Raw genomic sequence first — 27,933 nt, forward strand, 5'->3', positions numbered from 1 at the left:
TTCCCATTCCCAATTAGGGACAGGCTGGCCCAACCTGTATTGACCGCGTCGTCCCGTGGATGAATATTTTTAAAAATTGTTGAAATCGCTAAGGACGTTCGCCTTATCTGCAGACCAAAGCAATTCACCACTTCCGACCCCTGTTTGGCATCCCACCCCACTGACCGCCCCCTCAGATAATCTGCCTTTTCTGACATGGGGACCTGCCCACAGCGGGGACAAAACCCCTGGCTGGGAGAGAAGGGTTAAAAGAAAGGCGGCATTCCGACGGGAAGCAGAGAGGAATCCATTAAAGTCAGTCAGCGAGTTCCCGGGAGGCCGCTTGATGAACGAGCTGTTTCCGCGTCATTGGCACAGCCGTCAGCCAACCCACAGGATCTGAGAATTAATACCCGCGCCTTGTATCTGCTCGCATCCGTCAGCTCCTCGGAGGGGGGGGGGGCGGGGTCACAGCAAGCGTGTAACACTCACACCACCTTCCCCTAACCTCTATCCCCGAAGCCCGCTACCCCACATCACGCCCATGTCCCCGACCAGCAGCCAGCCTGGTGGCCCCTTCAGATGACAGCGTGCCGTCTCTACATTGAAGGGTCGCTCCGCACCCTGGTGAGAATGGCTCAGAGCAGGCTTCGCCCTGGAGGCCAGCCTCCCTCCCAACGTTCAGCCTCTCTTGGAAATCTCATGCTCCTGGTGTTCATGCTCCTATGGCTCGACATCGGTTGCGCTTTCGCTTTGGGGTGCCTCAGCTTCCCCCGTTCGTGATCAGGTCCGAGTCTCCCAAAAGCTGCCAGCTGCTTCGTCCACTCACCTCTCACCTCTGACCCACATGGCCTCCCAGTTTAATCACTTCCCGGCCTGTCTACATTTCGCCTCTGACCCACATACCACCCCACCCCACCTTCACCTCTTCCCAGTCTCGCTCACCTCTCACTCACACAATCTCTCATCTTAACCTCTTCCTATCCTATTCACCTGTAACCTCTGACCTACATGGTCTCCCACCTTAACCTGTTCATTTTTACCTCTGAACCGTGTGGCCTCCAATCTTAAACTATTCCCAAACCCACTCACCTCTCACTTAACCTGTTCCCAGTCCTAATGGCCTATAATCTCCATGCAGACCGCCCTCTCTCACAAATCCAGTTTAATCAGATTGCCACCTACTCCCTATCCCTCCAACAGAAGCCCTCAGTCATTCTGCTGTCATAGAGGTCATAGATTAAAGACAGGTCTGGCCAAAACTCTGGGATGACAGATTTAAATCTCATTGCGGCACCCATATTCCCTGATTCCTTTAGATTTAAGATCTATTGATGTATCTATCTCTATGTCTTAAAAATACCCAGCGACTGATCGTCCACAGCCAATGGTTCACAATTCCTGGAGTCAAGAGGTCTCTCCTCATCTCAATCCTAAATGGCAGGGCCCTTATCCTGAGACTATAGTCTAGACCCTCCAAATGGGGGAAGACAACCTAACAGCATCGAAACTGCCGAGTCCTTTAAGAATTTTTAAAGTTTCAATAAAATTGCACTTCGTTCTTCTAAACACCACCAAAAAAGGGGGTGGAGGGGCTATTCTCCTCCATGTTCCCTCAAAGGAAACCCCTCTCATCCCCTGGGACCCCATTTAAGGCAGTGGGAGAGAGACGCTGTACTGCATACAATGGTGGCAAGACCTCCTTATTTTTGAACCATCGTTCCTGCACCTTGGAATGAAGGATCATTTGCCTGTTGGTTGTACTTGCTGACTTCCTCTGATTCGTTGACAAGGGCACTGCAAAATCCCTCTGCATTCCACTCTCATTGCTCACCTTCTGAAAGTGATTCTTTGTCTCCAGCCGAAGTGCATTCCTTGTACTGTAATCTACCTGCCACCTTCTTATCCCAGAGCCACTCTACATCGCTTGGTATTGTCCTCACTGCTAAATGTGTCATTGAGCGCTGTATCTTCTGCTCCATAGCAATCCCCTTCATCTGAGTCATTGATCGCCGATGCCCAACTGAACAGTCTCATGCGTGCTATTTTCTTCGACTTTGGGGAGTGGTGGAGAAAAGGCATGGAGGCAGATCGGCCTGTTAAACTGCACCACAAACATGTCAACCAGTCTTGGGGGGTGGGGGGGGGAACCTGAGCCTGGAGCTCGTAACCCAGAGGTAGGGACTCTACTACTGCACCACAAGACCTCCACGGCCAAGAAATGATTCTTGTAGCACCCCTGCTGTCCCCAGAATGACCATTTTATTCCGACCCTCAGTCTTCTGCCAAACGATCCTTAATGCATGCTAACACATGCACTGTGGAATGACAAGATGGGGAGATAGTGGTGATGTCACTGGGCTGGTAATCCAGCAGGCAAAGGCTAATGGTCTGCAGGCAGGGGTTCAAATCTCTACCTGTGGGGATAGCCAGTTACAGCAATGATTAAAAGATCCATCTTGTTCACTAACATTCTTTAGACCGACAAATCTTCCCCCTTATCTGGTCTGGCCTACAAGCGACAACAATGTGTGGGTGACACGTCCCTCTGAAATGATCAAGCAAGCCAATCAGTTCAACGACAATGGGCAGGAAATGCTGCCCTTCTGAAAATCCAGTCACACTACATTCTGAGCGAGTGATTGAATGGGTCGAGGTGCTGAATAGCCTGCTCCTGTCCTGATGCTCCATCAAGTGCAGCTCGCAGAATACACACCTATTTCAGAATATCCTCAACGCTGTCCATTTACCACACAGACGCAGCTCGGCGGTTGACACCGTAACCCTAGAAATAGAACCCCACGTGTCCAGTCCTGTTTCGGTGATAGTCATAGAGTCATACAGCACAGAATCAGGCCCTTCGGCCCAACCAGTCCATGCTGCCCATAACCCCAAATGTAACTAGTCCCACCTGCCTGTGCTTGGTTAGTATCCCTCCAAATATTTTTTATTCATGTACTTATCCTAATATCTTTTAAACATTGTACCTGCACCCTCACCCATCACTTCCTCTGGAAGTTCATTCCACACTTGATAGAGGTGTACAAAAAGATTGACTTCATAGAGGTGTGCAAAATGATCAGAGGTATAGATGGAGTGGGCAGACAGAGACTTTTTCCTAGGGTGGAGGTAGCTATTACAAGGGGGCACAGTTTTAAAGTGAGTGGAGGTAGATATAGGGGAGATGTCAGAGGTAGGGTCTTTGCTCAGAGAGTGCTGGGGCGTGGAATGTATTGCCGGAGAGGGTAGTGGAGTCGGCCTCATTAGGGGCATTTAAGGAGCTATTAGGTAGGCACATGGATGACAGTATAAGGTAGGGGTGGAGGTTAGATAGGCCTTATGTTTAGGGTAAAGGTTTGGCACAACATCGTGGGCCGAAGGGCCTGTACTGTTCTGTAATGTTCTATGTTCTATGTTCACACACGAACCACTCTCTGTGTAAAAGAATTTCCCCTCAAGAATTGCGCCTTAAAAATGTGCCCCCTAATCTTGAAATGGCCCACTCTAGGGAAAGGACACCTGCCATTATCTTTACTCCTCATTATTTTATAAACCGCTATCAGGTCACCTCTCAACCTACTATGCTGCAGTAAAAAAAATCCAGCCTTTACATTCTCCATGCTAATTCAAACCCCACCATGGGCACACCTCAGCAGTGCTGAACTGAAGTTCTAAGGGTCTTTTGAGGAATCCACCATTTTAAAACATTTGATTAAAAAAACCCATCCTCTTACATTTAATTTCCACCAAACATTTATTCCTTACAAGATCAAGCACGTGTCCCTCCTGAAACACTTGGATTATCAAACCATGGACTGACAGGAATGCCACTGTAATAATGAGAGGTTGTGAAGGGAGCCATGTAGCATTAACTCCCTAATGACCGTCCTCAGGCTTCTGTGAATGGACAGTGTACAGTGGACAGTAAAACACTGACCCTTTTTTTGGAAACACTGCAGGCTACTTTCAAATATTTAAAGGGAAGGATATTTAAATGCTCTGAAAACCTGACACATCTCTGGGTACCTCGTGTGATAGCTCCAGTGAACTGGAGATGAACTACTTTTTACGCACATTCATGTTGACTTTTAATAGGGTCAAACGGTGCTTGACCACACCCAGGAGGCAGCTTGTCCCTCGCTAAGCACACCTGATTCTGCCAAAGGTATCCCGGGACCGTGCTGAAAAGAGTACGTCACCAGGCAAAAGGACTTTGGAAAGGTTAGACCTACTCCTACCAAGTGTTCTGTTTTGAACACCCCTATTAGTGAAAATCCAATCTGGCCGAAGGCATTTGTAATGTAACAAGTGCATTGGCCTCCAAACCAAATTATAGCTGCCTCCACTTCCAACACAATTCCCATCTCTGTGAAAATGCTGGACTGTGGGTTTAGGTTTGGGGGCTTCCAAATTCACTACTTTCACTGAGATACATAAGGCAGAGATGAAGAGGGATGCCTTCTCTCAGAGGGTAGTGCGTCCGTGAAATCCTTCACCGCAGTGAGCTGCCGAGGCTGGGTCATTGACGATGTTTGGTTCCGTGACATTTTATTTTAAATCAGCACGAGACTCAAGGGTTATGGGCAAGGCAGGAAAGTGGGTTTGACGATAATCGGGTCATCTACAATCTCACTGAATGGTGGAGCAGACTTGATGGGGTGAATGGACTATTTCTCTCCTCACATCTTAAGGTCATCTAAGACGAAGAACACCTCTAAGCAAAAGTTTCGGGTTGTGCTATGGGGAGCGCTGTTTTTGACCAAGGTATCACAGTAATTGTACATTGCAGTGTTACTGTGTAAAATATAATGGTCTTCTGGGATTCTGACAAATTGTATGCGGAATGTCATGTTAAAAGTTATTTGCTGTGTTCGCTCGTGTTCCAGATTTACCACAAAAGTTGACTTTTGTGGAAATGAAGCAAACTGGGAGATCCTGAGAAGCCGCTTCACTCCAGAACAGAAATGGATCACAAATGCTTCAGAGTGCACACTACGCGCACAAATGTAGCATAGAGGATAAAAACCAACAGCAGAGCACTGAGGCTTTGGCACTGAATGCTAAAGGAGATATCAAACCTCCAACTATCACTATGGAAACTGTTTGTAAAGGTTTTGCTATGTTAACAGTCCACTTCAAGACTCAACAGATCTCAGTGGAGAAAAATACAGATTGAAAATATTGAGGTAAGGATGGGCGGGGACAGGCAGCTGGGGATTAGGAAGTCGAGGAGGCTTCAATTTGCAATGCACGGTGGCTCAGTGATTAGCACTGCAGCCTCACAGCGCCAGGGACCTGGGTTCGATTCCACCCTCGGGCGACTGTCTGTGTGGAGTTTGCATGTTCTCCCCATGTCTACATGGGTCTCTTCTGGGTGCTCGGATTTCCTCCCACAGTCCACAGATGTGCAGGGTAGGTGGATTGGCCATGCTAAACTGCCCGTAGTGCCCAGGGATGGGCTTGGGGGGGAAAGGTCTGATGGCCAGTGTGTACTTTTTGGGCTGAAGGGCCTGTTTTCACACTGTAGGGATTCTATTCTAAATGGTGAAGTACTTCCGACTTCAGGTATCTGCCCTGAGTCACCAAGGGGGAAATTTAACTTGGACGTGATCTGAATACAACTGCCATATAGCGGCTGACCTGCTTCTCAATTCATTCACGGGATGCGGGAATTGTCGGATCTGCCAGGATTGATGGTCTGTCCCTCATTACCTTCGGTGAAGCTGACCTCGTGGAACTGCTGCCATCTTTGGGAGATACACCCACAGTGCTGTTGGGAAGGCAGCTCAAAAGCTTCCACCCAGTGACGATGATGGGAAAGCGATACAGCTCCAAGCCAGGGAGGTGTGTGGCTTGGAGCAGAGTTTGCAAGTGGTTCCTAAGTATGCGCTGTCCTTATCCATCTTAGACTGCGGGTTTGGGGCGTGCTGACAAAGGAGCACGGGTGGGTTACTGCAGTGCAACTTGTAGATTAGATTCCCTACAGTGTGGAAACAGGCCCTTTGGCCCAACAAGTCCACCCTGCCCCTTGAAGCATCCCACCCAGACCCATCCCCCTATAACCCACACATCCCTGAACACTATGGCCAATCCACCTAGCTGCACATCTTTGGACTGTGGGAGGAAACCGGAGCACCCGGAGAAAACCCACGCAGACACGGGGAGAATGTGCAAACTCCACACAGACAGTTGCCTGAGGTTGGAATTGAACCCGGGTCCCTGGCGCTGTGAGGCTGCAGTGCTAACCGCTGAGACACCGTGCTGCTACACTACTGCGCATCTCCCAGCACAGTTAATGAAAATGGGGAAGCTTGAAGGCTATGAATAGAATGCCAATGAAGCAGCTGCTCTATTCTGGACAGTGTTAAACTTCTTGGATAGAACAGAGTCGGACAATTTTCCACATTGCCAGGGATACCAGTGCTGTAGCTATATGGAACAGCTAAAATGGTGATGTGGCTAGTCCTACAGTATGTCCTCAGGACTATTGCCGTAATGTTGTCAGGGCCCATACCCTTTGCCATATCCAGTACCTTCAATCATTTCTTGATAATGACATGGAGCGAATCGTGTTGGCTGAAGATGGATATCAATGATGCCTGGGGCTTCAGGAGGACCCTGAAATGGATCATCCAGTCTGCACTTCTGGCTGAAGATACAAGCAAATACCTTAGCCTTGTGGATTGTGTTGATGTCCTGGAATCGGTTCAGGTGGAAAGGAAGAATGGGAAGGGAAAGAAGTCACGGGTGAGCGTTGTCTATAGGCACCCCCCGAGAGAAGGCCGAGTTGGATCATCCACATAGCACTTCTGGACGAAAGGTGGATGCAAATGCTTCAGGTTTGACTTTTGATCTGTTGAACTGGGCGGCTGTGGTCTTTGAGGATAGAAATATTTGTGGATCTTCTTCTTCCTGTGAGTTGTTTAATTGGCCATCACCATTCATGACTGGATACGGGAGGGTGGGTATTGCAGAGTTAAGATATGATCATAGAATTTCTGTCATGTGGAAATAGGCCACTAGGTCCAACAAATCCACAACGACCTTCTGAAGGGCATTACACCCAGACCCAGTTCCCTGCAACCCTCTACCTCCCGTGGCTGATCCACTGAGCCAATCACATCCCTGGATACTATGAGAAATTTAGCATGGCCAGTCCGCCTAACCTGGATTGTGGGAGGAAACCAGAGCACCTGGAGGAAGCCCACACAGAAATGGGGAGAATGTGCTGCACAGACAGGTGCCCGAGGGGTGGAATTGAACCCAGGTCCCTGGCACTGTGAGGCTGCAGTGCTAACCACCGAGGCAGCATGCTACTCCCGTAGGTTGTGGAATCACTTTGCACCGTTATATGAGCTCCTCCTGTACTGTAGCTCTACCAGGTTGAGACTTCAGCTTTAGGTTTGCCTGGTGTTACTCCTCTCTCGGACTCTTCATTGAACCCCTTTCTTCACAGCAATGGTAGAGTGGGGGCAGATGAGTTTACAGAGTGGCAGAATGCAATTCAGCTGCTGAAGGCCCACAGCACCGCGTTGGTTGCCCAGTAGTTTTGAGCTGTTAGATCTGTTTGAAGTCTGTCCCATTTATCACACTGGTAACGCACAACACAATGGTGCAGAGCTGTGGAGAAAATACAGGTAGGAATGTGTCCAATTGGACAGCTCACTTGAAGAACTGGCACCGCAGCACTGGACCGAACTGGCTCCTTCTGTGCTGCAAGATTCTGGGACTCCCTGACAGCACTCTGAGGGGGCTTGGCATGAGGTGGGGGGTATCAGCGGTTTATTCAGAGACAGCGCTGGTGCAATCTTGTATTTGGGAAGGATTAGCATTGATTTAGACAGCGCCCACACGGCACCACAAATTGAACCTGGAAGACCAATGGTTGCCAACTCTGAGTGGATCACTGGTGGTCGAGTGGATTCCTCACAATTACAAATGTACAGGTGAATGAAGAGCAGGAGGAGACCACTCGGTCCCTGGGGCCTGCTCTGCCATTCAACAAGATCTTGGCTGATCTGATTACTACCTAGCCCCCAACAACCTTTCAAAACAGGAAGGACTTTGTGACTAATGCAAAAGGGCTGGCTTTCCACGGCCTTTACAATTTTTTTTGGCACATTCACTGAGATCTCTGCATGGAGGCTGTCAATTGCGCGGTGTCTTCATAGTTCCTCAATTCCCACCCTTTAGAAAATACTTTGTTCTATCTTTTCATAAATCCGCAATGAGAACCTCACGAATACCATTTGCCCCACTCTCAGAATAAACATTGTTGCTTGCACATTTTATCCGTCAATTTCTCGCTACAAATCGCTGCTCTCATCGGCACAATTTACTGTGACATGTCGTGCCATTTGCAAATTTAGACGTACATGCTTACTTATCAAGAACCTATCAGCCTCTGCTTTAAATACATTCAGAGATTCAAATTTTTGAAGAAGAGAATTCCTATCGCTCGCAGTTACAGAGTCACAGAAATATACAGCAGGGAAACAGACTCTTTGGTCCAACTCGTCCATGCTGACCAGATTTTCTAAATTAATCTCGTCTCATTTGCCAGCATTCGGCCCATATCCCTCCAAACCCTTCCATTCATGTACCCATGCAGGTGCCTTTTAAATGTTGTAATTATACCAGACTCCACCACTTCCTCTGGCAGCTCATTCCATACATTCACCACCCTCTGTGTGAAAATGTTGGCCCTTGGCTCCCTTCTAAATCGTTCCCCTCTCACCTTAAACTTATGCCCTCTAGTTTTGGGTGCCCCTACCCTGGGGAAAAGTCCGGTCTATTTACTCTGTCCATGTCCTTCATGATTTTATAAACTTCTATGAGGTCATCCTCAGCATCCAACACTTCTGGGAAAATAGCCCCAGCCTGTTCAGCCTCTCCCTATAGCTCAAACCCTCCAAACCTGGCAACATCCTTGTAAATCCTTTCTGAACCCTTTCAAGTTTCACTACAATTTTCCTACAGCAGGGAGACCAGTTCTGTTTTTAAGTTTTCATCACTTGAACTCCAAACTCAATAGCCTTTTTCCCCAATGCTTTCAGATGAATAAATTAAGCTTGCATTTCTTTTCAAACACCAATGAATTTTTTTCTCTCAAATTGACTCGCAGCAGTGCCTTGGAGATTACGGTGTTATTTCTGGAGATTCCAGGGCCAATCCTCAGAGAAATAACAAATGCCTTAGTGAAATCCGAATTCAAAATGAGGCAGCCTGGTGTGTGACATAAAGGCCTTTTACCATTTGGGTTCAAAACAGGAAGGACTTTGTGACTAATGCAAAAGGGCTGGCATTCCACAGCCTTTACAATTTTTTTTTGGCACATTCACTGAGATCTCTGCATGGAGGCTGTCAATTGCACGGTGTCTTCATAGTTCCTCAATTCCCACCCTTTAGAAAATACTTTGTTCTATCTTTTCATAAATCCGCAATGAGAACCTCACGAATACCATTTGCCCCACTCTCAGAATAAACATTGTTGCTTGCACATTTTATCCATCAATTTCTCGCTACAAATTGCTGCTCTCATCGGCACAATTTACTGTGACATGTCGTGCCATTTGCAAATTCAGACGTACATGCTTGCTTTTATTGGTCAGTGCATTGAGCATAGGAGTTTGTGCTGGGACAGTTCAGGACCTTGTTTAGGCCACTTTTGGAAAACTGCGTTCAGTTCTGGCCTCCCTGCTATTGGAAAGATGTGAAAGGGAGCAGAAAAGAGTAAGAGGATGTTTTCGGGATTGGAGGGTTTGAGCGATAGGGAGAGGCTGAACAGGCTGGGGCTATTTTCCCTGGAACGTCAGAGGCTGAGGGATTATAAAATTAGAGGTTTATAAAATCATGAGGGGCATGGATAGACAAGGTCTTTTTCCTCAGAGTAGATGAGTCCAAAACTAGAGGGTGTAGGTTTAGGATCTGAGGGGAATAATTAGAAGGGATCTCAGGGCAACTTTTTCATGTAGAGGATGGTGCGTGTATGGAATGAGCTGCCAGAGGAGGTGGTGAAGGCTGAGTGGGTAAGTGAATAGGAAGGGTTTGGAGGGATTTGGCCTAAATGCTGGCAAATGGGACTGGGTTAATTTAGGATATCTGGTCAGCATGGACAGGTTGGAGCGTAGGGTCCATCTCCGTGCTCTATGACTCTATGTCCAACTTTTTGAGTTCTTGGCCCCAGCAACCAGCAGACCATTAGTTCTATTGCACACATGCCCATCATTCTTGCTTTCTAGTTTCGGCCTCTTATCTAATTTGCTGCCATTTCGATCTACTACCTCCCAATTGTGTGCACTTTCTATTCTCTTGTAAGAAACTTTGTTCGCTCCCTTCTGGAATCCAGGTAACTAACTTACTTCCCTCATTTCCCACCTTAAGTGACGTTATGAGCTGGCGGCTCCCCCACATCTAGTAGCACACACAACGCATGCGTCTCTTCCTAGTTGTACGCAAAGCAGGTCACCAGCTTGATGCCACTCGATACCTGGACAGCTTAGCTCTGTTTTCAATACATCTCGCATCCTGGAGTGGGACTTGAAGCATTTGAGTTTCAGGTTCAAAAGCAGGCATGCTGCCCTCCTGCACCACAAGACCTTGCTCCAGCAACTGCTTCCAAACAAAATTCAATGTAAACTCACAGCGCCTTTCTCTCTGATCAGTTCACGTTAATCCAAGAGCTCAGCTGCTCTGTCCCTCAGAAGAAATTGTTTTGTGTCTCCCTGGATCCCAGCTCCAGTTTCTTTCCCCTCACTTAACTGGCAGGAAAGGGACTAATGTCTTTTCATATCATTTATGCACCGAGTACATTTATTACCATAGAATTCCTCGTGTGGAAACAGGCCATTCAGCCCAACAGGTATACACTGACCCTCCAAACAGCATCCACCCAGATCCATCCCATCCTTGTCATCCTGCATCCAATTACACCCCTGGATACTATGGACAATTTAGCATGGCCAATCCACCCTAGCCTGCACATCTTTGGACTGTGGGAGGAAACCGGAGCACCCGGAGGAAACCCAGGCAGACACAGGGAGAATGTGCAAACTCCACACAGACAGTCACCCGGGCTGGACTCAAACCCAGGTTCCCTGGCGCTGTGAGGCTGCAGTGCTAACCGCTGTGCCACCAGGCCGGTGAAAGCTTTCCTCCCAGTCCTTCAGCTCAGTGTGACCCAGATGAACCCAATCCTCTCCATCCCTTACAATCTGCTCCTAGCTGGGTTTCCCCTTTCCCATCGCGCAGTTTGTCTCCAGTCTCCAGCGGGTCACCTTACACTCATTCCTTTGCGAACCCTCTGCGGTCTCCTCAGTCGGCAGAGTAGTCACAAGGAACAGGACTGTGCCCCCCTTACCACCTCCCTGCCCCTCCGTCCCATGTAATTTGAAATTGTGCTCCTGGCGCCCCACCCTCTGAGACGAAAGATCATGGGATCACATCCTGGTCCAAAACTCCAGGTGTTGGGACCTGGGCTCACACCCACAGGCAAACATGGTGGGGTTTGGGGGGAGCCTTCTAACTTAGGCAGAATTTATTCCTGAGCCTGTCCAGGTCAGGATGGTATGAGACTCAGAAATTGCTTGAATTTGTGCAAATGTGCTCTTGTTCTTTTGGACGGTAGATCAGAAGATGCTACCAAAGGGAACCATGGGCAAGTTGCTGCAGACCATCCAATGCAGGGTGCCTACTGCTGCCTGGGCACTGGGACTGGACATCAAAAGTGGTCACCGGGGTGTCAGTCAAGGGGGCTACTTTGGTGTCCACCCCTTCGAGTGTCGTGGGTGCTGTACCCATCCAGGTAAGTCCCACTTAACCCTGGGCGTTACACAGGTTGACCAGGAATCTCACATGCATTGGTTGGGGTGGGGGCGGTGAGCGGGGTCAGCGTTGTTTTGGGCGTCATCTCATGTTTCTCATGCGCCACCCCCCACCAAGCCCACCACCTCCCCACTTGTTGCAAGCCAGTATGTGAGTAAAGTTCCGGGCCAGAACCTCTCAGCAAATTTACACCAGAGGGTCTAGGGCATTCAACACATCCTTGGATTTACAGAGGCCCGATAAAAGCTGCCTCCCATCAGCCCAGGTTGGGAAAGGCGTCCATTACTGGTACACCTTTGGGATTGGTACACCTCTTCCCACCACCTTTCCCACCACCCCCACCTCCCAACAATATGCCCCCAGGTCTGCACGTGTTCTCCTTGCCTGCCTTGAAGTGCTAACACAACTCTCACCCTCCTCCCCGCTGGCCATGGGCCACAACTCCCAGCCCTGCCACCATTACCAGGGATCAGTGCACGACCAAGGAATGATGACTGTGCACAGTCCCAGCGGTGCCCACCACTGCCAGTGGAGCTGCTGGCGATCACCGGGCTGCCAATCAGATTAGCTGGCAATTCACTGAGCTGGAACTTCCATCGAAGTGAGGCGCAGGAATCCCACCTGCAGCCATTCCTCAGGCCTTTAACCAATTGTGTGTGTGTGTGTGTGTGTGTGTGTGTGTGTGTGTGTGTGTGTGCATGTATGTGCGTTTGTCTGAGAGAGAGAGTGTGTGTGTGTGTGTGTGTGTGTGTGTGTGTGTGCATGTATGTGCGTTTGTCTGAGAGAGAGAGTGTGTGTGTGTGTGTGTGTGTGTGTGTGAGTGTGTGAGCATGTGTGTATGTGTGTGTGTGCATGTATGTGCGTTTGTCTGAGAGAGAGTGAGTGTGTGTGTGTGGGTGTGGGTGTAAGTGTGTATGTGTGTGTATGTGTGTTTGTGTGAGTGTGTGTGTGCGTGTGGGTGTGCGTGTGCATGAGGGTGTGCGTGTGGGTGCGTGTGTATGTCTGAGTGTGTCTGAGTGTATGTGTATGTGTGTGTGTCTGAGTGTGGGTGTGGGTGTGTATGTGGGTGTGTATGTGCATGTGTGTGTGCGCGCATGTGTGCGTGTGTGTGGGTGTGTGTGTGTGTGTGAGAGTGTGTGTGTGGGTGTGAGTGTGTGTGTGTGTGTGTGTGTGTGTGTGTGAGTGTGTGTGCGTGTGAGTGTGTGTGTGTGGGGGTGTGGGTGTGTGTGTGGGTGTGTGGGTGTGTGTGAGTGTGTGTGCGTGTGAGTGTGTGTGTGTGGGGGTGTGGGTGTGTGTGTGGGTGTGTGGGTGTGTGGGTGTGCATGTGTGTGTGTGTGTGTGTGTGTGTGTGTGGGCGTGTGGGTGTGTGTGTGGGTGTGTGGGGGTGTGTGTGTACAGGGTAGCAAAGTGTGAGGGTATGGGATGGCACAGCAGGGTAGGGAGGGACAGCATCCCAGACCATCCGAGAGAGATGACTGGTGAAGGTTTAACCTGAGGGTCACTGTGCCTCAAGCGGAGACAGGGCTTGGAAAGGAGAGTGCATCACGGTAACTGGCCAGAACTGAACCCAAATGGCTGGCGTCACTCTGCATCGCAGACCAGTTGATTGCGCGAACCAACGCCCTCGAGTGCCCTCTATTAGTTGTGAATCTCTTGGGAAGCTATCTCGGTAAATGTTCCCAAAGTAGTTAACAAATCCTAGGGCAGGGGAGTATTTGAGAAATATATTCATTGAACAATGCACCATTGGAGGTGGCCATTCGGTCCACAATGCCTGTGACAGCTCTTTGAAGGAACTGTTCAATTAGTTCCACGTTTCTGACATTCCCCAGAGCCCAGTGAACCTATGCTTCTGCGAAACGCTTTGGGACACTGCATGTTAACTGCAAGGACATAAATTGTTGAATCATTTGAGTGAGCAGCTCTCTCAAGGGCCTGTTTAGAAGGGGCCCACATGACAACACGCTGTGATTATTAAGCTGACCTGAATTGTTAAAGGAGTTGATGTTAAAGGAACTGTTGCTGGAATGAAATGGAATAATGAACAAATGACAAGGAGCAGGCTTCTTTCTCCTGGACTGGCAGCATCTGAGCCAAATAAATGTAAATTTATGGGGGTAAATGTGAGGATGGAAGTTTTCTGAAGTCCGGGCTGCAGGGATTTTTTTTCTTTTTCTTATTACATGTGACATTTGTTTGTCTTTGTTTTCATGTCCTGTTATAAACGTTTCATTAGTCTGTTAACACTAGATAGCTGGCATCAGCTAAAACGTACGATTCAATTTTGCAAAATTAGAAAGTGCAGAGCTGGATGAACACAGCAGGCCAAGCAGCATCAGAGGAGCAGGAAGGGCTGATGTTTCGGGCCTAGACCCTTCTTCAGACTGTTCTTTCTCTGATGCTGCTTGGCCTGCTGTGTTCATCCAGCTCTACACCTTGTTATCTCAGATTCTCCAGCATCTGCAGTACCTACTATCTCTGAGACGATCGCAATGGTCAAAACGGCCGTTGAGTCAGTATCTGGGTATATACACATAAAGCTGGACTGAGCTTCAGAAAATAAGCCAAGGGATTGGTCCTTCTGCTTCTTGCTTCACTATTCATTCCACTGGATGTGAGGATGACTGTGAGACAAACATTTATTGCTGTGGAGATTGTGGTGATGAGCAGCCTTCCTGAGCCGCTGCACCCAGGGCTGTGTTACAAAGGGGAGCTGTGGAATTTTGACCGTAATGGAACAGCAAATGTTGTTCAAAATCTGGACTCAGCAAAGACAAACTGCACTTTTCATACGTACCATACCTGAGCTGGGAGTGTTTAATGGGACAGTACAGGGGCAGCTTTATTCTTTACGTTGTCAATGCTGTACCCATGCTGGAGTGTACAATGGGGGCAATGTTGGGGGAAGCAGCCAACCTGTGCTGTACCTGCCCTAGGAGCTTTTTCTTTTATACAGCCATAGAGCTATGCAGCACAGAAACAAAGCCTTCGGACCAACTCGTACTTACCGACCAGACATCCTCAACTGATCTAGCGACAGCTTTCCTGTCCCTCTGATGCTGCCTGGCCTGCTGCGTTCATCCAGCTCCACTCTGTGTCATCTCTAAACTAGTCCCACTTGCCAGCATTTGGCCCAAATCCTTCTAAATCCTTCCTATTCATGTACCCATCCAGATGCTGTTGTAATTGTATCAGCCTCCACCACTTCCCTTGGCAGCTCATTTCATAGATGCACCGCCCTCTGCGCGAAAAAGTTGCATCTTGGGTCCCTTTCAAATCATTCCCCTCACCTAAAGTTCCAAAGCCTATGCCCTCTAATTTTGGACTCCCCTCTACTCTGGGAAAAAAACATTGACTCTTCATGCTATCCAGGCTCCTCATGATTTTGTAAACTTCTATCCCATGCTCCAGGAAAAATAGCCCCACCTATTCAACCTCTCCCCATAGCTCAAACCCTCCGACCCTGGCAAAATCCTTGTACTTCTTTTCTGAACCCTTTCAAGTTTAACAACATCTTTCCTGTTGCAGGAATTGTTGGCTAGAATTGAATGTAGTTTTCTAAAAGTGGCCAAATCAATGTCCTGTACAGCTGTAACATGGCCTTCTAACTCCTATGCTCAATGCATTCTGTATCTAACCCCATGCTGTACCCTCCCTGGGAGTGTTTGATTGGACATATAAAAGGGAGCTTTACTCCATATCGAAACTTTGCTGTAATCTGTACTGGAAGATAGGTACGAGGTCAAGGGAGCTTTACTTTCAGTTTAAAAGGGCATAGAGTGCTTAACTTTGTACCTAACCCAGGCTATGCCTACTTGGAATGTTTGATGGGACAGTGTATACGTAACTTTACTCTTTAACTAAACTCATGCTGTGATGGAGACAGTGTAGAGGAAGCTTTACTCTATAACTTAAACCCATGCTGTACCTGTCCTGGGAGGGTTTGATGGCAACAGAGTAGAGGAAGCTTTATTCTGTACCTAACTCTGTGCCGACCCTCTCCTGGGAGAGTTTGATGGGAGTGGGCAGAGGGAATACCAAGTTGCATGAAGGAAGGCAGGTTCTTGTTGTCAACCTGATTTGATATTATGCTCTCAATGCCCTCAACAGACACTGAGAGCTGAGCATTATTATAATGGAGGGAATTCAGCTAAAATTCTGTTTATTATGACTGTTATTGTTTTGCATCAGGTAACCTGGAAGGTCTTGCTAAAAGCACTGTGGGTGTATACGAGGTGGGCTGCTGGAGTTCAAGAAAGTGCTACACCACTACCATTCCAAGATAATTAAGCTTGGACAACAAATTCTACTCTTGCCAGTGATACCCACATTGAGTAAAAGACAATTATGAAGAATTGTTGAGTATACAGGACTCTTGAGCTCAGCACTCTATAATTTCATTTGATTGCTCCTCCGAGTGCAGTTAGTTTGAATATGTAAATTATTAATACCCACTGGGACTGTCGTACATTATTCATGGCATCACTTGCATCATCATTCTACCACCGGTGCTATTATAGCTCCCTGTATCCAGTAATGTACATTACAGCTCAATGTGTGATGTGCATCCTTGTGCAATATGTGTTACAATCTCTGTATGCAGTGTGATGTGTACTATTGCTCCCTGTACCAAGTGTAATCTATTTCTCAGCTCCATGTACCTCGTGTTATATGCATCAAGTGTAATGTTAGAGAAAGACTGGGGGTCGGTTCAGTTATCGGACCTTCCTCATGCCTCAAAAGCACATAAGTATTGTCTGGTTCAAGGAAGAGATGCCTTTGGTTCATTAGTATAGAGTTAAACTATAATGTTTTCTTGATATGCTACTCAATGGAACCGAATGGCGTTTGTGACTATGTATATATAAACATATAAAAATGTATTTCAATTTCTAACTCAGTGGTTAGAGCCAAACTCTAATGTTTGTTTGTTTCCTCTGTATGCTGCTGTACAGAACTGGACTGCTTTAGGGACTACGTATGTATATAAAGATATTTTTATGAATAAAGTACAACAAAAACAATTCAATCTCTGACTTAGTGATTTTTGTTGAGGTTTGTCCCGAGCAGCACCGTGCTGCAGACCTCTGTGCCCGATGGTCTCAGTTCCCCGAGGAGACAAACACTGACTGCACCTGGAGGACCATCAACTCAGTGTAAGATGTTCTATGGCCTGCCTGAACCTTGTTGGTCTTCCAGGACCAGGAGCTAACCCCAGCCAAGTGTTGCAGACTGGCACTTTCCAAGGTCCAGGACTACTGTCGCCAAGGGGCAGTGGCAAAAGACCACCGTCTGAGGTCTTCCTGCTGAAGGTGAATGGGGGTCCATTCAGTTATCAGAGCCTCCTACTGCCTCAAATGCATGTAAAAATTGTCCTGTATAAGAAATGCCTTGGTTTGTTTGTTCTACACACCTAAGGACTGTATAAAATTACACTGCTCTGACGGCTATGTATGTAAATTAACAGTTTTATGAAGTATGTTTTTGGAAAAAAATGTCAATCTCTGATTGTGGTGCAATGTGTATTATAGCTCGCTACATCCAGCGTGATGTATGTTATAGTTCACTGCACCTGGTGATATGCATTATAGCTTTCTGAACCCTGTGTGCCTTATATCACAATCTTTGCCCGTGATTCAGCATGCTTTACAGCACACCACACCTGTATAATGGGTATAATGGCTCACAGAACCAGTTATAATTTAGGTTACAGTCTCTGTACCCAGTACGATGTGCTTGTCTGTTACTGCTGAGGCATCTTACAGATTCCTGTAAATGGTGTGATTTACTATTCTGTCTCTATTTCTAATGTGAAGCAGTTTTGCTTCTCTGTTGTGAAGTGTACCACAGCCCTCTGTACCCAGTATGATATTTATTACAGATCTCCATACGTGTTGTGACGTGGATACCGTTTCTGTACCTAGGATGATATTTATTACAGACAATTTAATGTTTGGGGAAAAAAAAATTTTCTGTTGGACCCTGGCTATTGACTAAATCTCCGAGCGTTCAAAAGAGATTCACCGGCATGTTGCGTGGAATAGGAAGCCTTAGTTATGTGAAGAGTCTGGATTGGCTATGTTTGTTATCCTGGGAGCAATGAAACTGAGAGGGGACTGCATTGAGGGATTTGAAATTATGAGTGGCACGGACAGGGTCGATCACGAGAATTTTTTCCCGAATGCGGACGTGTCTAAGACCAGAGGGCGTAAATTATAGGTGAGAACTAAGTGTTTTAGCAGGATCTGAGTAAGATCGATTTCACCTAGAGGGTGGTAGAAATAAGGAATGTGCTGCCCGAGGGCACAATGGAGACAGGTACTCTCATAACATTTAAGAGGCATTCGGATGAGTGTTTAAAATGTTAGGGCGTACTGGCTATGGAACAAGTACAGTTCAGTAGGATTAATGTACTTTGGTGTTTGTTGGTCAGCGTAGACATGGCAGGACAAAGAGACTGTGTGTATGCTGACGACTGTCTACTGGGTTATGACCCTAGTGCTCAATGTGATGTGGATGACAGTCTCTGTACCCAGTACAATATGTATTACAGATCTCAGCGCAATGTGTAATGTGGATGACAGTCTCTGTACCCAGTACAATATGTATTACAGATCTCAGCGCAATGTGTAATGTGGATTACAGTCTCTGTACCTAATGTGATGTGTATAACAGATCTCAGTATACTGTGTGATGTGGATTGCAGTCTCTATACCCAGTATGATGTGGATTACAACTCTCAGTGTGATATTAATACAGATGCTATCCGCTGAAGTTTTCCAGCAATTTCTGATTTTGCTTCCGATTCACAGCATCAGCAGATTTTTTGGGTTGATTTTTGGCCACCTCCAGTTCCTGTGTTCCTATAGATAACTGGCTCGGAGGGTGAATGGTTGTTTTTCTGGACTGGAGAAAGCTTTGTTTTTATTATTTGCTCATGGGTTGTAGGCATTGTCGGCAAAGCATTTATTGCCCATCCCTAATTTCCTTTGTGAAGGTTATGGTGAGCCACTTTCTTGAAATGCTGTAGAACTTGACATGTTGATGCAGTGGTTGTAACAATATTCCGAAGGAATGTTATTTGACCCAGATATGAGTGTACAAAGCCCAATTTCAGATTTGTGCATCACACAAACTTGGAAGTGCATGGAACTGTGATGAGGGTGTTGTAAGCTTTAAACGGTTGAATACACAGGTTGGTAGAATAAGTGGTTATGTGGAAGACAAAATTTATCACAGTGGGGTGTGATGTGATGTTATTTTGGAGGAAGCGTGAGGAAATACTATAGGAAACAAAGGGTATCATTCTAAAGAGTAGAGGAAGTTGCATGTATATGTGTGCAAATCTTTAATATGGTAGTGAAGGCTTAGAAAGGGGTGAATAAAAGATGTAGGATCCTGGGTTTCATTAATAGGGGCATGAAATACAAAAGGGAAAACTGTTATGATAAGTCTGTATAAAACATTGGTTCAGTCTCAACTGGAAAATCTATTCAGTTCTGGATAATATACTTCAGGAAAGGCCTGAAGACATTGGAAAAGATGAGGAAAGGATGTTTGAGAATGGTTCCAGAAATGAGGAACTTCAGTTGCATGGGTAAACCAGAGATGCTCCAGTTGCTTTCCTTGGGAGAGAGGAGACCAAGAAGAGATTTCATACAGGTGCTCAAAATTATGAGTGGTCTGGTCAGAGTAAATGGGAAGGGACTGTGTCCATTGGCAGACTGTTGGTGGAAGGATTGAGAAGTGGTGGATGCTGATTTAACTTAGTTAGCAAAAGAAGTAGTGGAAGCATGAGGAACAATGCTTTTACAGAGTGTGGTTAGGATCTGGAGTACGCTGCCTGATAGTGCGATGGAGGCTGATTCAATTCAAACCTTCAAAAGAGAATTGGATAATTATCTGAAGAGATAGAAGTGCAGGTCTATGAGAGAAAGGAGGGGACTGGGTGAGTCTCTGCTGCAAAGAGCCAATGTAGACACAGCAGGCCAAATTCCTCCTTGCTGTACCCATTCTGTGACTCTATAACAGTGCTCATGAGGCATGCCATAAAATGTTCTGAAACTTCCAACTTGTGGTAAAGGAAGCAATGGCCTTAATTGTCACTTTGAAATGGCATGCACAATGTTAAGTTGTTGCTATGAGTGGGAAATGTTCTTGTGGATGTTTTGGAAGATGGTGAGTGGCTATCCTTAGCTGTCACTGGTTGTGAAACAGAGGCTTGGCCAGTATTCCTTCTGGGTGTTTATCATCACAGACGAGATAGATATCAGAAGCGAGCACCAGTCTTCCAGCAATACACTTTATGGTAGCCTACAGGAACGGGCAACATGGTGGCTCAGCGGTTAGCATTACTGCCTCAGCACCAGGGGCCTCGGTTCAATTCCACCCTCGGGTGACTGTCTGTGTGGAGTTTGCATGTTCTCCCTGTGTCTGCGTGGGTTTCCTCCCAGGGTCCAGAGATGTGCAGGCTAGGAGGATTGGCCATGCTAAATTGTGTGTTCAGGGATGCGTTAGATTAGGTGGCTTTGGGGAATGGATGTGGGTGGGATGCTCTGAGGGGCAATGTGAACTTGCTGGGCCAAAGGGCCTGTTTCCACACTGTAGGGGATTCAGTGGATCTCTCTATCCATTGCAACACATCTTAAATAAGTCGATCTGCTGAATTTAAATGCCCAAGGAGCTAGTCACTTCTCATTTTCTTCTGCTTCTTGTCAGATTAGAAATTTACCACAGTAACTGTGACTCCAAAGGAGGGGCATTTACACAACTGCTACGGCTATTTCTTTACAGAGGGGCATTTTCGGTTGAGAGAAATCTGCAGTGCACCCCCTCCCACTGCGCCCCTCCCCTCCCCAGGAACCCTCCCTCTCCTTCAGACTGTTTCTTGTGGTCAGTGCACTACAGAACAGTGAGTGATGAGAGCCCACATTATTGGGCTGCACCTAAAGGGCTGACAAGCCCACAGAACTGGCTTTCTATTAAAAATCCCTCAGATATATCTCAGTGGCCATACTCCCAATTCCCAAGGCCGCTGGCTCAAGTCTGACACCAGCCGCAGAAATTGAGACCTAAAATTCCAGTGCAGTGCTGACGGAGAGGTTAAGCTAATTTCCACACACCCCCACCGCGCCCCCCCCCCACCACCCATAATGCAGAATTACTCTCTATCATTCCGCTCTCAAACAAAAAACCCTGTCAGGCAAAATGACGACTGCTTGGAGCTGGACGATACTCGGAGTGATTCTTCAATCTGTGAGCTCATTGTGCAGGCTGCACTAAAGGCAGTGACAGCATTTTAAACGGCACCTTAATGTGGTTAAAATATACTCCTCAGGAGTGAGCATAGGACGGGAACTGGCATGGGGCCACCAGGCCTGATGACCATGAGCTTGGTCAAAGACCTTGTTCTGAAGAGCGTCCCAAAGAAGGAAAGCAAGGCTCTCAGGAGCCAGCTGTAGACTTTAGGGCCAACACAGCTGCCAAGGTGGGGTGCAAGTTAAAACAGCAGATTAGAGGAATGAAGAGATCTCAGAGGGTTTTGGGGCTGGAAGGGATTATTGTGATAAGGAGGGGTGAGGCTAGTAAGTTCTCTTTCAAGACACATACCATCTTGACATGGAACTATATCACCGTTCCTTCGCTGTTGCTGGAGGAATTCCTGAAATCCCCTCCCAACAGAACCTACACAAGGACAACAGAGGTGCAAGAAGGTAGCTTCCCCACCCCCTTCTCTGGAGCGGGGTGGCGGGGGGCTGGGAAATGAATGCTGACCACTGTTGCACCCAACCCAAGAATAACATGTGCAAAGAAGGATGCTAATGTTGAGACTCTGCCTAACTGCGAGCATAGGTCAGGAGAAGGGGACTGATGCGAATTAGGATGCAGGCGACAGCGTATTAAATGACCTCAAGTTGACTGGGAGCAGGAGCTGGTAAAACAGCCAGGAGCGGAGGAGGATAGAGGTAGGAATGAGGGTTTCAGCAGCAGGTGAGCTGAGACAGGAGCTGGAGACCATCTGAAGCGATGGTTAATCTGACCTGCGTGAGTACACTTCAGAATACCACTTAAAAAATAAAAATGGATCTGAGGCGGTGATGGATGGACAGCAATGTGACAGGTACCCCCGCATTTCGTGCATTTAAAGACAGAGCACGTGGATAACACAATCACTCTCACTTTCTTCAGGTCGGCGTTCACACCCGGGCACCATCCCCCAACACAATCATGGTTTCAAAACCACACCAGAAACAGCAGCACAAGATCCAGGCTCGGCAGGAGTGCTGCACTGCCAGGGGTGCTGTTGTTCTGGGGGAGATTATGACCTGATGACCTCTGCCCTGTCAGGTAGGCTTAAAAAATTCTGTAACATCACAGTGAGGTGGATTAGGGAGTACCACCTTCTATCACTCCCTGACTATCCATGAATTACTCCTCACATTAAATAATATCTAAGGAGATTTGATTTCCCTCTTTGGAATTCTCAATCCCAGAGGGCAGCAGAGGGTCAGTCTTTGAGCATATTTGAAGCAGAGCACAAATAGTCATGGGGATAGTGTGGGAATGTAGCACCCAATCAGACACAATCGTTTTGAACAGTGGAGCAGACTTGATAGGCTGAATGGCCTATTCCTGTTCATCGCTTCCCATGTTCCTATCAGGTCACTACCACATTGCTATCTGTCGGAGCTTTGCTGGATGCAAAAATTGGCATTTCCTACATTACAAAGATGGTGCAAGTACATCATTGACCTGGACACTTCAGAACAGTCTTGCAAGGCGCTTCATAAATGCAATTTAATAAAAAAAACTTTCACAGTTGGTGGAACTCTGATGCTACATCTGAACCTCAACACTATGTCAACAGCAACAATCATTGGAAAAGCCTCTGTTTTTACCTGCTGGTAGAGATTGGTCACTGGGAATGACTGAAATGGTGGCAGTGGAGCATTGGTATACACTCAGCAGGGCAGACAACACCATTGATTTAGTGTCACACCTGAAATAGGGTACTTCTGACCTCCATCACCATTGCACTGGGAGTGTCAGTGTTCAGATCGCTGAAGAAAACAGGAGTGGTCAGGGATCAGTTATTACCACTGGTGTGGAGTCCTTGCACTGAATTCCCCCCTCTCTGTCTCTCCACAACCCCCCTTCCCCCCTCAGGTTCTCATACAATGAAACCCTTGCCATACAACAACACTCAAGAAAATTGAGGACAAAGCAGCCCACTTGATCGGCAGGACATCCACAAACATCCAGTCCCTCCAGCACCAATCATTTAAACCCCACAATGTGGAGGCAGGCCATTTGGCCCATCGAGTGACACTCAGTATTAGCACCTGTGTACCACCTACAAGGTGCATGACAGTGACTGACCTTTGACAGCACCTTCCTAGCCCATGGCAACTTCTGTTTAGATTACACGAGAATACACGAACCTTCGAGCTCCCCTCCTGGCCACCCACCATCCCCACTTGGAAATATATCGCTGCTCCTTAACTATACCTGGGTTAAAATTCTGGAATTCCCTCCTCATGCCATTGTGGGTCTACCTATACTAAATGAACTACAGCGCGTTCTCAAGGGCAACTAGGGATGAGCAATAAATGCTGGTTCAGCCAGCGATGCCCACATCCCATGACCCACAGGAGAATATAAAAACAAAAGCTCTCCTCTATTTCAACACATTTTTATGCTTCACCCATCTTTCACTCCTAGCCCTGTACCTCCAATAGCAGTAAGGGGAGAGAGGGTAACAGAAGAAATTAATTGGGAACTCAATGTTTAGCAATGAAGCATCCAAAGGGTTAAAGCTGGGAAAAGGAACAATGATTGATTGACAGTTTAATGCACATTAATAGAGGCTAATCTTTACAGTAAGGAAGCATTGTGCACGCATTCAAATAATTTCCACCCTTCTGACCCCCTCTCTCTTTCTCTCAGAATGCACCATATTTTAATGAAGTTTAATTTCTTTCTACAGGACTAAGGGTTGGCGGGGGAGGGGGGAGTGCAGGTGATGGTGGGGAAGGTATTTACAAAACACTCCCTGTACCATGCGGGCAGCGTTTAACTTTCTCAGGTTGCTAACACCGTGTTGATTTCAGGGCTGCTCACAACTTTCCGTCTCCCGTTCAATGGAGCTGAAAGTGAATACCGAGAAGTTGCACCGTCGATAAACAATATTTATGCTGAGCAGGGCGAAGTCGACAAAAGGCAGTCAGTGCACCAGACAGAGGTTCACAGAAGGAGAGAGAGAGAAAACAGGGACATAGAGGGGGGTTGGGGAGAGAGTGAGAGAGAAAGATAGAGAGGCATAGATCCGGAGGTAGAGATAGGAAACAGTGACAGATGGAGTGAGAGAGAGAGAGTGAGAAAGAGACAGAGACAGAGACCAGGAGATAGAGGTAAAAAAACAGAGACAGATGGAGAGAGAGATAGAGACAGAAAGAGAGAGTCATAGACTAGGAGGTAGAGAGAGAAAACAGGGACAGATGGAGAGACATAGAGAGTCATAGACTGGGGGGTAGAGATAGAAAATGGAGACAGATGGGGAGAGCGAGAGAGACAGAGACAGAGAGACATAGATTGGGAGGTAGAGTTTGAAAACAGACAGATGGGAGAGAGAGAGAGAGACAGAGTGAGACATAGATTAGGAGGTAGAGTTAGAAAACAGAGACAGATGAAGAGAGATTCACACTCAGAGAAAACAGATACATATATATACAGGGAGGGAGAGGGAGAGGGAGAGGGAGACTGAGACAGACAGACAGACAGACACACACACACACATACACACACACACACACAGACACACACACACACACAGACACACACACACACACAGACACACACACGTACACACACACACACACACACACACACACACACACACAGAGGCAGGGTTATCCAGAGACAACAGAGACAGATAAAGATACACACACACAGCAAAAGAAATAGAGAAAGAGAAAACAGACATGGAGAGACAGGCAGGGAGACAGAGAGAGGCAACTGGGACAAACAGCGGAACACTGAGAGGGAGAGAGAGACATTCACCATGGGGAGGGGGTGTCACTGAGACACTGAGAGACAGAAGGAGATAAAGACAGTGAATAGATCTATAAAGACACGGAGAGTGGCACATAAACACGCAGAAAAAAAACAGATCCAGAGGAAACAAACGTGGAAGCGTAGAGACAGAGATGCCAAAAGAGAAAGACAGAGACTGAGAAAAAAAGGCAGAAAGAGGGAGGGAGGGAGTGAAGGGCAGTGAAAGAAAACAGGCATAGAGAAGGAGAAACACAGGGAGGCAGAGAGATAGAGAGAGAGAAAAAGGCACAGTGAAAAAGATGAAGACAACGAGAAAGGAAACAGCTGGAGAAATAGACAGTGAGGAGAAGAGAGAAAAAGAGCAAACCGTGGAAAAAAAAAGACAAACATGGACAGCCAGAGCCATAGAGAGACAGAGAGAGGGAGAGGAGGACGCAGGATGAAATAAAAGAGACAGAGAAAAAAGAGAGAGGGGGGGAATCTGGTGATTGTAAACGCCTTCCAAAAGATCCCAGAGTCACATCTATTCCAGTCCAGTCTGCTGACAGTGCGGAGAGATTGTAAATTCTCCTTAGAAAAGGGAATAAACACCGAGATCCCCATTTACCCCCAGCACCTCACCTCCCCTACCAGGCCTTGAGAGGGAATGGGTTATCCAGGCAGTGACCTGGAAACAGCGCCGGTGGGAATGAGCGCTGAATGGAAATGGCACATAATCAACTTCAAAACAAAACTTGCTGAGGGCTCACACTTGAACAGCCTCCCCTGCAAAATCGACTGGCACTTTTTAAACACACCCTGGCGAATGAGAAGGATGTGTGTGTGTGTGTGTGTGTGTGTGTGTGTCTGTGTCTCTGTGTGTGTTGACTGTGTGTGTGTGTGAGAGAGAGAGAGTCAGTGTATGTGAGTGTCTGTGTCTCTGTGTGTCTGTGTGTGTCTGTCTGTCTGTCTGCGTGTGTGTGAGAGAGAGAGTGCGTCTGTGTGTGCGTGAGAAAGAGTGTCTGTGTGTGTGTGAGAGAGAGAGTGCGTCTGTGTGTGCGTGAGAAAGAGTGTCTGTGTGTGTGTGAGAGAGAGAGTGTGTCTGTGTGTGTGTGTGAGAGAGAGAGTGTGTCAGTGTGTGTGTGAGAGAGACAGTGTGTCTGTGTGTGTGTGAGAAAGAGTGTCTGTGTGTGTGTGTGAGAGAGAGAGAGAGTGTCAGTGTGTGCGGGTGTGTGTCTGTCTGTCTGTCTGCGTGTGTGTGAGAGAGAGAGAGTGTCAGTGTGTGTGAGTGTGTGTGTCTCTGTGTGTGTTGACTGTGCGTGTGTGTGTGAGAGAGAGAGAGAGAGTGTGTGTGTGTGTGTGTGTGTGTGTGTGTGTGTGTGTGTGTTGACTGTGCGTGTGTGTGTGAGGGAGATTGTCAGTGTGTGTGAGTGTCTGTGTCTCTGTGTGTGTTGACTGTGCATGCGTGTGTGTGAGAGAGAGAGTGTCAGTGTGTGTGTGTGTGTCTGTGCGTCTGTGTGTGTCTGTCTGTCTGCGTGTGTGTGAGAGAGAGAGAGTGTCAGTGTGTGTGTGTCTATGTCTCTGTGCGTGCCTGTCTGCGTGTGTGTGAGAGAGAGAGAGAGTGTCAGTGCATGTGTGTGTGTGTGTGTGTGTGTGTGTGTGTGTGTGTGTGTGTGTCTGTGTGGGTGTCTGTCTGCGTGTGTGAGAGAGAGTGTCAGTATGTGTGTGTGTCTGTGTGAGAGTGTGTGTGTGTGTGTGAGTGTGTGCGTGCGTGTGTGTGTGAGTGTGCGTGTGTGAAATAACACCAGCTCTAGTCCTTTACCACATTGTGCCCTGACCCTGTTTTACTTCAGCGGCTGGACCGTAAGCACTAGCTTACCTTGCTGTCATGGTAGATCAGTTGCAGCTCGTAGTCCCGCAGAATGTCCGAGCGGTTGTTGACATCCCGAAGGGCCATCTGAGCGGCCGGGAGACAAGCCTGTCCCCCCGGCCAGCCCCCGCTCATGGGGAACAGGGCTCCAATGTACAGGGTCTGCTTGCTGCCTACAGAGAGAGGGAGAAGGATCAGCGCCAGCAGCAACACGCTCCCCCGGCTCCCAGCCATCACTGCTCTTCGCTGCTGTCAACTCGCTGGTGGCCGCCTCTTCCCTCCCCTCAGCCCCCGGTCCCTGTTGGAGATGCTCAGAGCCGCCGGTACATGGTCCTCGCTCCCAGGCGCCGAGTCTGTGTCTCGCTCAGAGCAGCTACAGCAGCAAACAGCTCCATCTTACTGCAGCCTGGTGATGTCACTCGGTGCACACACACACACACACACACACACACACACACACACCGACCCTCTCTCTCACACACACACACACACACACACACACACACACACACCGACCCTCTCTCTCACACACACACACACTCACACACATCCTCACACACACACACACACACACCGACCCTCTCTCTCACACACACACACACTCACACACATCCTCACACACACACACACACACACACACACACACACACACACTCATATATACACACCCTCACATACACACACACACCCACACACACACCCTCACACACATACACACACACACACACACACCCTCACACACATACACACACCCACACACACAACCTCACACACATACACACACACACACACACACCTTCACACACACACACACCATAACACACACACACCCTCACACACACACACACCCTCACACACACACAAACACATACACACACACCCTCACACACACACACACACCCGCACACACACGAACACACACCCTCACATGCACACACACAGCCTCACACGCACACACCCTCACACACACACAAACACATACACACGCACACACCCTCACACACACACACACCCTCACACACACATACACACACACCCTCATACACACACCCTCACACACAGCCACCAACACACACCCACCCACACACACACCCTCACACACACACCCTCACAAACACACACCCTCACACACACACACACCCTCACACACACACCCTCACACCACACCCACACACACACACACACACCCTCACACACACAGACACATACACACAACCCCTCACACACAC

General features: G+C 47.7%; 1 protein-coding gene across 3 annotated transcripts in view; it reads right to left on the minus strand.

The window, feature by feature from the left end:
• The window catches only part of gabbr1b (gamma-aminobutyric acid (GABA) B receptor, 1b), a 458,524-nt gene that overhangs the window by 155,781 nt on the left and 274,810 nt on the right, over nt 1-27,933 (minus strand). For all 3 annotated transcript variants that reach the window (XM_048520001.2, XM_048520003.2, XM_048520002.2), the window contains exon 6: nt 26,714-26,877. In XM_048520001.2, the coding sequence (XP_048375958.1) occupies nt 26,714-26,877 (164 nt within the window). The remainder of the gene's footprint in view (nt 1-26,713; nt 26,878-27,933) is intronic.

Source organism: Stegostoma tigrinum, chromosome 34 (genome assembly GCF_030684315.1).
Source record: "Stegostoma tigrinum isolate sSteTig4 chromosome 34, sSteTig4.hap1, whole genome shotgun sequence".
NCBI lineage: Eukaryota > Metazoa > Chordata > Chondrichthyes > Orectolobiformes > Stegostomatidae > Stegostoma > Stegostoma tigrinum.